The sequence below is a fragment of the Manis javanica genome, chromosome 18 (genome assembly GCF_040802235.1).
Source record: "Manis javanica isolate MJ-LG chromosome 18, MJ_LKY, whole genome shotgun sequence".
Classification (NCBI taxonomy): Eukaryota; Metazoa; Chordata; class Mammalia; order Pholidota; family Manidae; genus Manis; species Manis javanica.
The window spans coordinates 15016297-15029143 of NC_133173.1; the positions used below are offsets into that span (position 1 = coordinate 15016297).

The 12847-nt window shown below is 39.8% G+C and overlaps 2 protein-coding genes across 4 annotated transcripts in view; one reads left to right on the top strand and one right to left on the bottom strand.

The window, feature by feature from the left end:
* The window catches only part of LOC118968711 (uncharacterized), a 76393-nt gene that overhangs the window by 15702 nt on the left and 47844 nt on the right, over nucleotides 1-12847 (top strand). The gene's annotated exons all lie outside the window — the stretch shown is intronic.
* CERS3 (ceramide synthase 3) overlaps nucleotides 9124-12847 on the bottom strand; it is a 116776-nt gene continuing 113052 nt past the window's right edge. For both annotated transcript variants that reach the window (XM_073227017.1, XM_073227015.1), the window contains exon 11: nucleotides 9124-11606. In XM_073227017.1, coding sequence (XP_073083118.1) covers nucleotides 11457-11606 — 150 coding nt within the window. In that variant the 3' untranslated portion in view covers nucleotides 9124-11456. The remainder of the gene's footprint in view (nucleotides 11607-12847) is intronic.

Below are 12847 nucleotides of genomic sequence, written 5' to 3' on the forward strand. Positions count from 1 at the left end.
AGTGAGTCCATAATGAACTTGCCCAGGGCTGAAACCCATTGGCAAGACAGTCGGACATATTTGTGTGGATCTATTTTGGGGTTTTCTCTTTGGTTTCACTTATCTATGTGTCTCTCCCTCTGCTAATACCATACTGCCTTGGTTACTGTAGCTCTGCAGTAAGCCTTAGTTTCAGGTAAACTGATTCCTTCCACTTCTTTTTCCAGATTGTTTTAGCTATTCTAGGATCATACCTTTCCATACAAATTTTAGAACAAGTTTGTTGATGTCTACAAAAACAAAATCTAGTAGGGGGTTGACAGGAATTTTATTAAATCTAGAGATCAATTTGGAAAGAATCAGCATCTTTACTAAATGGAATCTTCTAATTCATGAACATAGTATTTATGCCCAGTTTTTAACTCTTCTTTGATTTCTTTCCTCAGCGTTTTGTAAATTTCAGCATATAGATACTGTATGAGTTTTCTTAAATTTATAGCTAGGTTTTTCATTTTATTTGGAGTGATTACAAATGACATTGTGTTTTAAATTTGTTTCCACAAGTGCATTGTTAGTAAATAGAAACACAATTAAATCTTTGTGTGTTGATCTTATATCCTGGACCTACTGAATTTATATGTTAGTTTTAGGATTTTGTGGGTGTTTTGTAGATCCTTTAGTATTTTCTATACAGGCAATAATATCATCTGCAAATAAGGAATTTTATTTCTTCTTTTTCAGTCTGTAAGCATTTTATTTCTTTTTCTTGTCTTATTACACAAGTTTACACAGTAAATAAAGGATTAGAGATTTTAACCCCGACAGCCCGGGTTAGAGTCTTCCTCCCAAGGATGTGCAAGGCCATATTTGAAGAGCTAAAAACTAAAAACAGTTCAAGTGTCCAATAATATGAGATTGGGTAGGTGCTTGCTGATAAGTTTCTAAGGATTCCTGGGCAGCTCTTATGGGAATGAAGTGGATCTGTACATGCTGACATGGAAAGATGTCTACAATGCATTAATGAGAACAAAAGCAACGCACTCAGAGTGCCAACCTTCTGTGTTTAAAAGGTGTATTGTAGAGTGCTGCCAAGAGCCTGTGCGGAGCCTTAGTGAAAATTAGTTACATGAGCCCCCTCTGGGTGTTCACGGTCCCAGGGCATGCACAGAAGGTGCCTCTAAGCCTTCATTTTCTCCTCACCTAAGCACATTAGAGCAGAGTTTATACAGGTAAAGGTAACGTAAGTATATACTGAGAACCTAAACCACCTACCCCATACACAGCTCACTGTCTCCATTAACATGATTTGATTATCCCATTGTCATCTTTAGCATAGCTTTACTATTCTAAGACTTCTGCCAGGAAAATAAATGTATTGTTCATTTCAGAACCTCCTCAAAAGACTGACCAACTAACTCTGCAATAGACAGCATTGATAGTTTACTGTGCAAGAAACTTCTGACACTCTGAACCTCAAAATCTTTGCCTTGCTGCTTTTACCAGTAGTAAACTGGTATTTCATGATCCTTAGCTGATCCTAGTCAAGTCATAGCATCAAAAGCCAGACTTCATATTCTCAGTACAATCTGACTCCCCCTTCCCCCACTGAGTGCTGCCAAGCCTCTCTAGGTGTCTGTCCTAGCAACAGGCCTTGTCAGGAATGTTTGTGGAGCTGGAGCTCAGCCTTTGACAACAGATGCATGCTAGATAGGCATAAGAAGTTTCTGGATGGGATTAATGAAGATTAAGATTGCTTTCCTTTGGGAGAAAGACTGCACAGAGAGCTTTCCACTTTTCATTTGGCACATTTTTACATTATTTTTGCATTATTTGTGCATATGTATTACTTTTTCTACTACTTGAAATGCCAACAGGGGTTATCTGGTAGTAAGATTATATTTTAAAGATATTTTTGGTATTAAAAGTTTTTATAAAAAGAAGAGGCTGTGGTCAAAAACATTAGCTGTCTTTGGTAAGACCTAAAAGTAGCTAGCTTTTTCTTCTGCATTTCAACTTTTTAAAAAGTATAATATACATACAGAACAGTATACAAGTCATAAGTATACAGTATGATGATTTATCACAAACCAAACATGCTCATGCAACCACCACTCAGGTCAAGCAGCAGGTCACTGGCACCCTGAAGCCCTTAGGGGCCTCATCCAGGCACAGTCCCTCCCTTCTCTCCAAAGGTAACCACTATCCTGACTTTTACCATCATAGATTGATTTTGTCTGTTTTTAAGCTTTATAAAAAATGGAAACATAAAGTATGTATTCATTTTCCATCAGATTATTTTTGCAACACATTAAGGTTATAAGATGAAGCTACATTGTTATAAGTACCAGTTTGTTCATTTTCCTTGCTATATAGTATCCCATTGTATAAATATACCACAATTTACTTTTCCATACTGGGTGGGTGGATATTTGGGAAGTGTTTAGGCTAATGAGGAACATTGCTGATATGAACATTGATGTGTATTCTTTTGGTGTTTGTGTGCATGCTTTTTGGATATGTACCTAAGAGTAAAACTGTCAGGTTATAATATGTGCATATCCGATTTTAGGAAATGATGACACACCATTTTTCAAAGTGGCTGTAACTACACTCCTCTGGCAGTGTGTGGGTTCCCATTGTTCTATGTGATCGCCATGTGGTACTGCCAGTCTTTCTAATGGTTACTGAAATTGAGCACCTTTTCCCATGTGTATTGGACATTTAGTTATGGTGGTTCATAAAATGTCTTGTTAAGTGCCTTGCTCACGTTTTTAGGGGGTTGTCAGGGATTTTTGTTGCTGTTTGGGTTCTTTTGGTAGGAGTTCTTTACATATTCTGGATATGAGCCCTTTGTCGGTTGTTAAGTGTTGCAATTATTTTTTCCCACCCAGTGGCTTGCCTTTTCACTCTCTTCATGGTGTCTGTTGAGAAATAGAAGTTCTTTATTACCATTTAATCTGATTCAGTAATATATTCCTTTATGGGTAATGTTTTATGTTTTCTTTTGTTTAAGAACTCTTTGCCTATCTTAAGGTCATGAAGATGTCCTCTTATGTTTCCCTCTGGAAGCTTTATTATTTTACCTTTCACATTTAGATGTACAAAAAACATGGAATTCATTTTGTGTATGGTATTAAGTAGTGGGCAAGTTTACTTTTTAACCTTAAAGGTATCCATTTGTCTATATATACATGAGTTGTTTCCTGGACTTTATATAATTTTATTGTTTTGTCTATCCTTGTACCCATTTCATACTGCTTTACTGTCTCTTTATAGTAAGTCCTGGTATTTAGTAGATGAGTTCTCCCACTTTGTTCTTTCTAAGATTGTCTTGGTCAGTCTTGTTCCTTGGCATTTCGGTATAAATTTACACACAAATACACACACAGTGTATGGGCGTTTTTACATTTACATTTGAATAGCAATTTTTAGTTCTTCTTTTCAAGCCTTGCAATTTTTATTTCTTGAAATCTTATATTGGCTAGGATGAAAAACTACAATGTTGAATATATTCAGGATGATTGACATCCTGGAAGATAATGGACATCCCTGTCCAGAAAGCAACTCCAGGGTGGAAAGCTTTCAATAGTTCACCATTAGAGCATTAGATGATTCTGGCTTTATGCTTTTTAAAAATTGTTATTTATCAGATTAAGGAAGTTTCTTCCTACTTTTCTGTGAGATTTTGCTTATGATTAGATTTTCTTTTTTTTTTAATGGAAAGGATGTTGAATTTTATCTAAGGCTTTTCAAGATATATCTTTTCATTTATTCTTTTCAAATGGTGAATAACATTGATTTTCAAATAGTAAATCAACCATAAGTTCCTGGAATAAACCTGTTTGTCACGTACTTCTTTACATATTGTTGAGCTCAGTTAGCTTTTGTTTGGGAATTTTGCACTGATGTTGATGAATATCTTAGCCTATGGTTGTTGGGCTTTTTTCCTCCTATTATTCTTGTCAAATTTTAGTATCAAGATTATGTTGGCCTTATAAAGCACGTGTAGAGTGTTTTTTTTTCCCTTTGGAAACATTTGTGTGATACTTGTGTTGCAGTTTGAGCTTGTTCTCTGGTTCTTGTCACCGCCACAGCAAAGTCTTGTCCCTGCGCAACACGGAATTCAAAGGCAGAGACCCAGTAGTGAAACAGAGTGAAAGTTTTCTTTGAATACACGCCAAGGGAGGAGCAGGCAAGGTAGACAAAAGCAACGAACTCTTAGGGGAGGGTCTGTTTCTCCTGACCTAGCTGGGAGGCGCCTCTTTAATTGACAGGGTGAGGTCATTTGATTGACAGTTCTAATTATACAGCCTTTCCTTTTGTCTTTTCCCAAAATGCACACAGAAAAGCTCATGGGGGTGTGGGGTGGAGAGCAAAACAGCAATTTTATTTTAATGAGATCATGATGCGGTGTGGTTTGGGCGGTTCTTAGTTTTGTTGGATTGAGCCTGTGTTGAGACCTACTTAGGACGGGTTTAGCCTGGTTCCCATACGCAACAAGGTATCTCCCTGCAAACTCTTTGTTATCCTCACAGAGGGCCCCCTACCTGGGTAGAGTTTGACCTTTCGTTATCCTCACAGAGGGCCCCGTACTTGGGCAGAGTTTGACCTTTTGTTATCCTCACGCGGGCTCCCCTACTTGGGCAGAGTTTGGGCAGATCTTTCCTTGAACCTATCTTCCCTTCCCCTGGCCGCTTATGTTGTGTCAGACACTTGTATTAATTCATCCTTAAATACTGGAAGAATTCACTGGATAAGCTATCTGGGTCTAAAATTTTAAATTTTAGACTTTATTTTTTTATATAGATGACTATTTAGCTATTTGTTCTTGTGCCCATTTTGACAAGTTGTATATTTCTAGGAATTTATAGTTTATTTACATTTTCCAATCTATTGACATAATAATACCCTATTATCATCTGTTCAATAGATCCTTTTCATTCCAAATATTGGTTTTTATCTTTCTTGTTCAGTACTGACAGGATTTTATGAAGTTCTTCTTTTAAACTTTTGGCTTATTGATTCTATTACATGTTTATTTTCTATTTTTAAAATTTCCCATCTTCCCTTTTTTGAGACAGATCATTGATTTTCATGATTTTTCTTAATTTATAAAAGCTTTTAATATTATAAAATTTCCTCTAAATTTGTCATTAGTTGGATTCCACATACATTTTATTAAAATTCAGTTTAAAATGTTTTATTTCCATTGTGATTTCTTCTCTGCCATGTAGGTTATTTAGAAGTGCATTGCTCATTTGAAAAATATATGGTGAATTTTCTATTTATCTTCTTGTTATAGATTTCTAGTTTAATTTCATTGTGTCAATGATCATACTCTGTGTGATTTAAAGCCTTTGAGATGTTTTGGGATTTGCTTTAAGTCGCACATCATGTAGTCAATTTGGGCAAATGTTCCATGTGCACTTGAAAAGACTGTGTCGGTAATTGCTGAGTACAGTGTTCTGAACATGTCAATTAGGTCAATTTTGTTCATTTCATTGTTTAAATTTTCTATATTCTTACTGCTTTTTGGTCTGCTTGTTCTATCAGATACAGAAAAGTATATTAAAATCATTATGACTTTGTAACTCCTTTAATTTTGTGAAGTTTTTCTTAATATATTTTAAAGCTATATTGCTTGGTGTATACAGATTTAAATTTTTTATATCTTCTTGGTGGATTGAGCCCTTTCACTGTTATGAAACATTCCTCTTAATGTCTCCTAGTTCTTCCCGCCTTTGTCTGATTTGAGAACAGCTATGTGAGCATTTGAGGGGATGGGATTTGCCTGGTATACCTGTCTCCATCATTTTACTTTCAGGTAGCTCTGGGAGGAGGGTGTTTCTATCTCCAGGCAAGTTCACCATGAATTCAGTGAGACTGAATAACCACAAGGGAAACTTGGGGATAAAAAGAGGCCCTTACCAAGCTTTATTCTCACTGGGGCAGGTCAAGTGCCAGAATCCCATCTCCATCTGTGGCCCAGCTCCAGCCTCTGCTCCCCAGGAGCTGCCTCCACTCACGGCTCCATCTCCACGCCTCCCTGCGCTCTGCTCTAGACTCCCTTCTCTCTTTCTAGCCTGGGGCTCAGCTGCTTCCCTCTCTCCTGCTTCCCGTGGCCTTCCTCTCTGGCTCTCTGCTTCTGCTTCTGGCTCTGCTCTAGGACGTAAAGCAGTGTCAGCCATAAGCAGCTTACTGCCAACAGGTGCGCAAGTAGGTGCCTGTGCAGCAGGCTAAGTATCACCTCATTGCATGTATACAAAGGAGATTAGAATTACACTTCAACACTTCTTTTTACTCATATTTATAGTATATCTCTCATAAACAGCATATAGTTGGGATCTTCTAAAATCCAATCTGTACTCTTCATTTTTACATTGGATGTAATTACAGTGTTTTCTATTTGTCTTGTTTTTATGTTTCCTTTTCTCCTGTATTACTTTTTTTGGATTAAATATTCTGTATCACTGCATTTCCCCATCTATTAGTATATGAAACTGCTAATAGGAATAAAAACGGGGGAGGTCACACTGAATCCTGACTGCTCTTCTTCAGAAACACCTGGACTTGGTTAAAAATGATGTGTTCTCATCCCAGAAGTACTGTATCATGATGTGGAGCAGGCCAAAGGCAAGACATAGATAATTCTTTTTTTTTATTATTAAGGTATCATTGATATACAATCTTACGAAGGTTTCACATGAGCAACATTGTGGTTACTGCATTCACCCATATTATCAAGTCTCCCCCCACCCAATACCCCATTGCAGTCACTGTCCATCAGCGAAGTAAAATGCTATAGAGTCACTACTTGTCTTCTCTGTGCTGTACTGTCTTCCCCATGATCTATCTATATTGTGAGTGCTAATTATAGTGCCCCTTAATCCCCTTCTCCCTGCCTCCCCACCCTCCTCCCTACCCCTCCCCTTTGGTAACCAGTAGTCCCTCCTTGGAGTCTGTGAGTCTGCTGCTATTTTGTTCCTTCAGTTTTGCTTTGTTCTTATACTCCACAGGTGAGGGAAATCATTTGGTACTTGTGTTTCTCCACCTGGCTTATTTCACTGAGCATAATACCCTCTAGCTCCATCCATGTTGTTGCAAATGGTAGTTTTTGTTTTCTTCTCATGGCTGAATAATATTCCATTGTGTATATGTACCACATCTTCTTTACCCATTCATCTGCTGATAGACACTTGGGTTGCTTCCATTATCTTGGCTATTGTAAACAGTGCTGTGATATACATAGGGATGCATATGTCCTTTTGAATCTGGGATCTTGTTTTCTTTGGGTAAATTCCTAGGAGTGGAATTCTTGGGTCAAATGGTACTTCTCTTTTTAGTTTTTTGAGGAACCTGCATATTGCTTTCCACAATGGTTGAACTAATTCATGTTTGCACCAACAGTTCAGGAGGGTTATCCTTTCTCTGCAACCTCACCAGCATCTGTGTTCCTAGTCTTTTCTGTGTTGGCCATCCTAGCTGGTGTGAGGTGATATCTCATTGTGTGTGATTTTAATTTGCATTTCCCTGATAATTAGTGATGTGGAGCATCTTTTTATGTGCCTGTTGGCCATCTGAATTTTTTCTTTGGAGAAGTGTCTGTTCAGATCCTCTGCCATTTTTTGTTAATCAGGTTATTTACTTTTTGGGTGTTGAGGCATGTAGGTTCTTTATATATTTTAGATGTTAACCCCTTATTGTGTAAGACATAGGTAATTCTCATGGATAGCCAGCTGAACCATCAATCTAGGCCCTATTTCTTCCTCCACCTTTTTGGGGTAGTACAATAAAATGAGCTGAAGAAATATATATTTGGTCTCCAAGATGACCAAAATATAATTCTCAGGCATATTTGGTCTTCACCCATAGTTTCCTGAAAATGCTTCAGAGACATTAAGGTCAAATGGGTGTCTTGTTAATGTTAGTGGAGAGTCTTTTGCACTCTACCCAAGGGCTGGTTGCCAGAGGCACTGAACACGTGATTCAAGGGTAGAAACTCTCAGTACCTAGTCCCCAACCCTGGGAGGGGAGAGAGCCGAGGGAATCAGACAATGGCCAATGATTTAGTCAGTCATGACCATACAGTGAAGCCCTCTCAAAAACCCATGGGTAGAGCATTTTGCTCAGCTCTCCGTCTCTCTCATTTGCCCCTCTTCCTCTCTCTCTCCCTCCCACTGCCTCCCACCCCCACCATTGTGCTTGCCTTGCCACCTCGTGCCGCCAAGACAAGGCCCCAAGCTCCACAAGGACAGAAGCTCCCATATTTGGGAACTTGCCCTCTATGTATCTTCATCTGGCTGTGAACTTGTATCCTGTATGGTATCCTTTATTAAATTGGTAAACATACATTTTCCTGAGTTCTGTGAGCCGCTCTGGCAAATTAGTCAAATCTAAAGGGGAGGTTGTTGGAACTTCCAATCTGTAGCTAGTTGGTCAAAGCACAGGAAACAGCCTGGGGCTTTGGTCTGGCATCTGAAGTGGGTGGGGTGAGGTGAAGGGCCGTCACCCAGCCTTCGTGAGTCTCCGTATCAGTAGGTGTTTCCAAGGGGTGGAGAGTAGTCCATCTCTGTATGGATAGGTGATTACATAGGGGAACGAGGGCATATCTGGGCCCGAGAGGTTGCATGAAGTCCCTTTTTGGAGGTGGGTCATCACAGACACTGGCGAGCAGAAGTGTTGACGGCTTGTAAGCAATAAACAGATCTCTCCCACTTTATTTCTCCCTTTGACTGATTTTGGTTTCAAAGGTAATTTGCCCTGGGCTGGGAAAGTATTTCCCCCCCCAGAGTTACAGTCAGTCCTCTTTCTTAGCACTTAGTGCCTTGTGCCATGGGGCCCAGATGTCCTAACCCAGGTTAGACCCGTGCCCATGGGTGTCTTTCTGTCTACACTATGCATAGCCAAGAGGCTCAACCGAGTCAGGCCCACCCCACTACCTGGTGTTTGGTGTCTAGTACCCCAAGGCGAGTAGCCCTAGCATCCCAACTTGGCTTTGTTCTTCATATTGTGTCCTCTGATCCCTGGCAAGGCGTTTTAAGAGGACTGGCAAATCTGTTTCCACTACTTGTTGAGAGCAGTAATGATCTCTAAGAAGCCAAGCAATGTGTGTGTGGAATCTACTCAATCACCATGCAGGCTCGATTCTGTCCTTGTTTGCTGTTTTTGTTTTATTGTAAGTCATTAGCATTACAATAATATTGATGGCATGATGGGCTGCATTTTTTTAAAGTCATCTGGCATAGTATGAGCCCTTGTTCCCTGTAGAAAGAGAGGTTACTTTTAAAATTCACCTCAAAAGTCCTAAAGAATGATACAAAAATGCGTACCTACCTCTGAAGAGATGGTTTAATGCTTCCAACCATATCAGAGATAGTTGAAGTTGGCTTATCAATTTTATCAACATTCAAATATGAAAAAAAGAGGAGGATAGAGCAGCAAATAAACAATTTGTACCTTAAGCAAGAAGATATTTGGTACAAAGACCAAAATAAATCAAGGAACATGTAGTCTGTAAACTGGACACACAAAAAATAATATCTTGGTGATATTCCTCCACCAAAAACAATACTAATATTAATCATTTTCAACAGCTATGTCTTGAGTGGAGGCATTTCAGACTTATCATATAACACCTATGTCATTCAACTCATAAAAGCAATATGCAGAGAAAATTTGACACATTTTTCTGTTGTTTTAATGATTCCTCAAAATGGGTTTTTTTGGGGAAAAGAATTCTGAAGGGTTTTTGGGTTTGGTTTTGGTTCCTGAAGGTTTTAGAAACACCTTTTTATTAAAAATCAGACAATGCAGGCACCTTTACTCTGTGCAGTGTCCTTCCTGCCCTGAGAGCCACAGCCCTCATCAGTGGAGCCTGTGTGCCCACAGTCCTGGCACCCACGTGGCTTTATAGTACGGGTCCTGAGCAAAACAGGAGGTACGTGGAAAATGTGACCCAAATATATGAGATAATGGGCAAGAAAGAGAGTGCATGTTCTGCTCTGGCTCTTTCTCTGCAAGCGTCTGCCTCTCCTCACTAGGCAGAAACCTGAAAAGCTTCTGAGGTCTGCTCTGTATCCTGGGCTGGGGACATGTGCCCTCCAGGAGCTGGCTGCTGGCCCACCAGACCCTATCTGTGCTCCCAGAGAGGTAGGTGGCCCAAGGAGCTATCATGGACTCTAGCACCTGCCCTTGAGCATTTCTTAGGGGTGTTTCCAGCCTTTCGCTGTGCTGTTTTACTGTTAGGCGGTGTGAGTGGAGAGCAGAGATGAACCAGCATCCCATCCTCTTTCTGTTGCCAAGATTTCTTTTTGGTCTGGCGCTTACACACGTTATGTCCCAGAGGTGCAGGCTTCCTGGATAATGAGAGCTCAGTGATCATCCTGCCCTGCATGGGACTCCCCCAGAGAGGCCCCAGGTGGCCCCTGCAGCTGCCTGGGTAGCTCTGTTGGTCCAGAGAAGAGGCTTGCAGCAGCAGGGAAGCTTCCCTCTTTGAGGGGATACCAGTGAGGGACCAGTGAAAGGAAGAAGGAATGGGATGAACCTCCCACCCCTTGGCCATGGGGCCTGAGGGAGGAGAATCAGGGGAAATTTGAGCATCACCCTTGGGGAGCTCACAAATAAATAGCTATCAAATAAAATGGAAAGAGCCTCCTGGGAATTTCATTTCCAGGTATCTCCAGACACATTTCAAGGGAATTTTTTAAGACTGTGCCCTTTGCTCAGGCCTGTTCAGTGCTGGGTTTAACCAGGTTTCTGTCTCTCAAACAGAGCTGGAACCACAGTGAAGAGAGGGTCAGATAACAACAGCACCACAGTTGACAGTACACACTTTCACTTCTATTATTATCTCATTTGAACCTTACTCCAACCCTTTGAGGTAGGCTGGGCAGGTGTTATTATCCCCATTGGAGAGATGAAGCACCAAGACTTAGAAAAAAACCTACCCACGGCAGGAAGTAGCCCATGGGCCCCGGAAGCCCGGTCTCCTGCTTTGGCCCTCCTGCCCCTGTTCCATTGCCACCTCTAACTCATGTTTGGGAAATGAGTTGCTGCCTGTGGTCAAATACACCTGGAAAGAATAATGTATCACTTCTCAAACCATCCAGAAGATGGGCAAAGTGGGAAGGCGAAAGGCCTACACGTGAGCTCCTGGAAAAGCCGAAAATGTCCAAGCGCACGAATGAACACAGTTGAACCAAAACAGTTCTCTGGAGAAATCTTTGAAATCTTTGACCAGTTTGAGTTCTAACTGCAGTGAAATCCACGGGGATGCTTACATTGAATATTTTAACACAACAACATTTTGTTAAATACATCTTAGGGAGGGGATGGGGGGTGGTTAGAAAGAGGGAAAAAAAGGCAGGATGTGGGGGCCCTGTGGCTCCCGTAGGCCACAGCGATGGTGGGGGGGAGCATTTCCGGCTTCCAGCAGCCCTTGGAGTGCACTGCGCCCCGGGAGCTACGTGGGCTTCAAACTAATGGCCCTGCTGCCCGTTGGGAATGAGGTTCCTGCGGGCACCAAGGCCGTTCTTCAAAGAGTCTCTGCCTTTGCCTTCGGCGGCCTCTTCCTTTCCTTCCTCCTCTTCCTCTTCATCCTCACCATCACTCCTCACATCCTGGATGTCCTGAACAAAGGGAAGAATGGACTGCGAATGACAACCTTCCAGGAAAAGTCTTGAGTGAATAAGCGAACAAATGGGCCCAGTTTAGAGATAGGGCCCCTTTCAAAGAAAACCCAATAGTCAAACAAACAAACATTTATCAAGACGGAACATATCATGGGCCATAAAACAAAACTGAACAAACTTCAAATCATGCAAAGTATGTGTTTCAGGTCATAATGGAGTTAAGCTAGAAGTCAATAACCAAAAAATAATAGGATAATCTCAAAACCCTTGGAAATTAAACACATAAATAATCAATAGATCAAAGAGTAAGTCTAAGGGATATTAAAAAAGATTTTGAACTAAAATGAAAATGTAATATTTGAAATTTGTTGAATGTAGCTAAGACAGTGCTTGCAAGGAACTTTATAGCATTAAATGTTTATAGTAGAAAAAAATGAAAATCTCAAATAACTTGAGCTCCCACCTCAAGAAGCTAGAAAAAAGAAGAGCATAAGCCCCACACAAGCAAAAGGAAGGAAAAAAATGAAGAAATCAGTGAAACTGGTAACAGAAAAAGAATAGGAAAAAAATACAAACAAAATCTGGTTCTTTGAAAAGATCCATGAAATTGATAAATCACTAGTAAGATTAACAAATTAAAACTGAGGGAAGACACAAATTACCAGAATATAAAAAGGGGATATAACCATTCATGCTGCAGGTGATACAAAAATATTAACAGAATACTACAAACAACTCTATGTATATGTATTTGACAACTCAGATGAAATGGACCAATTCCTCAAAATCAAAACCTACAAACTACCAAATTTCATCCAAGATGACATAAGTAACCTGAATAATCATGTAGCTATGAAAGAAATTTTGTAGTTAAAATCTTCTTTAAAAGAATATCATCAGGACTAGATTGTTTCACTGACAAATTCTATGAAACATATAGAAGAACTAATACCAAATTTCTACAATCTGGTACAGAAAACAGATGCGGGAATACTTCCCAATTTATTTTATGAGCCCAGAATTACCTGATACCAAAACTAAAGAAAGTATAAAGAAAAAAAAACAACTACAGGCCAATGTCTCTAATGAACATAAACATAAAAATCCTCAACAAAATATTCCAAATCAAACCAGCAATATATAAAAATAATATATCACAATGATGTGGGATTTGTCCCAATAATAAAAGGCTAGTTCAATATTTGGTAATCAATGAATATCCATAAATTAATAATCTA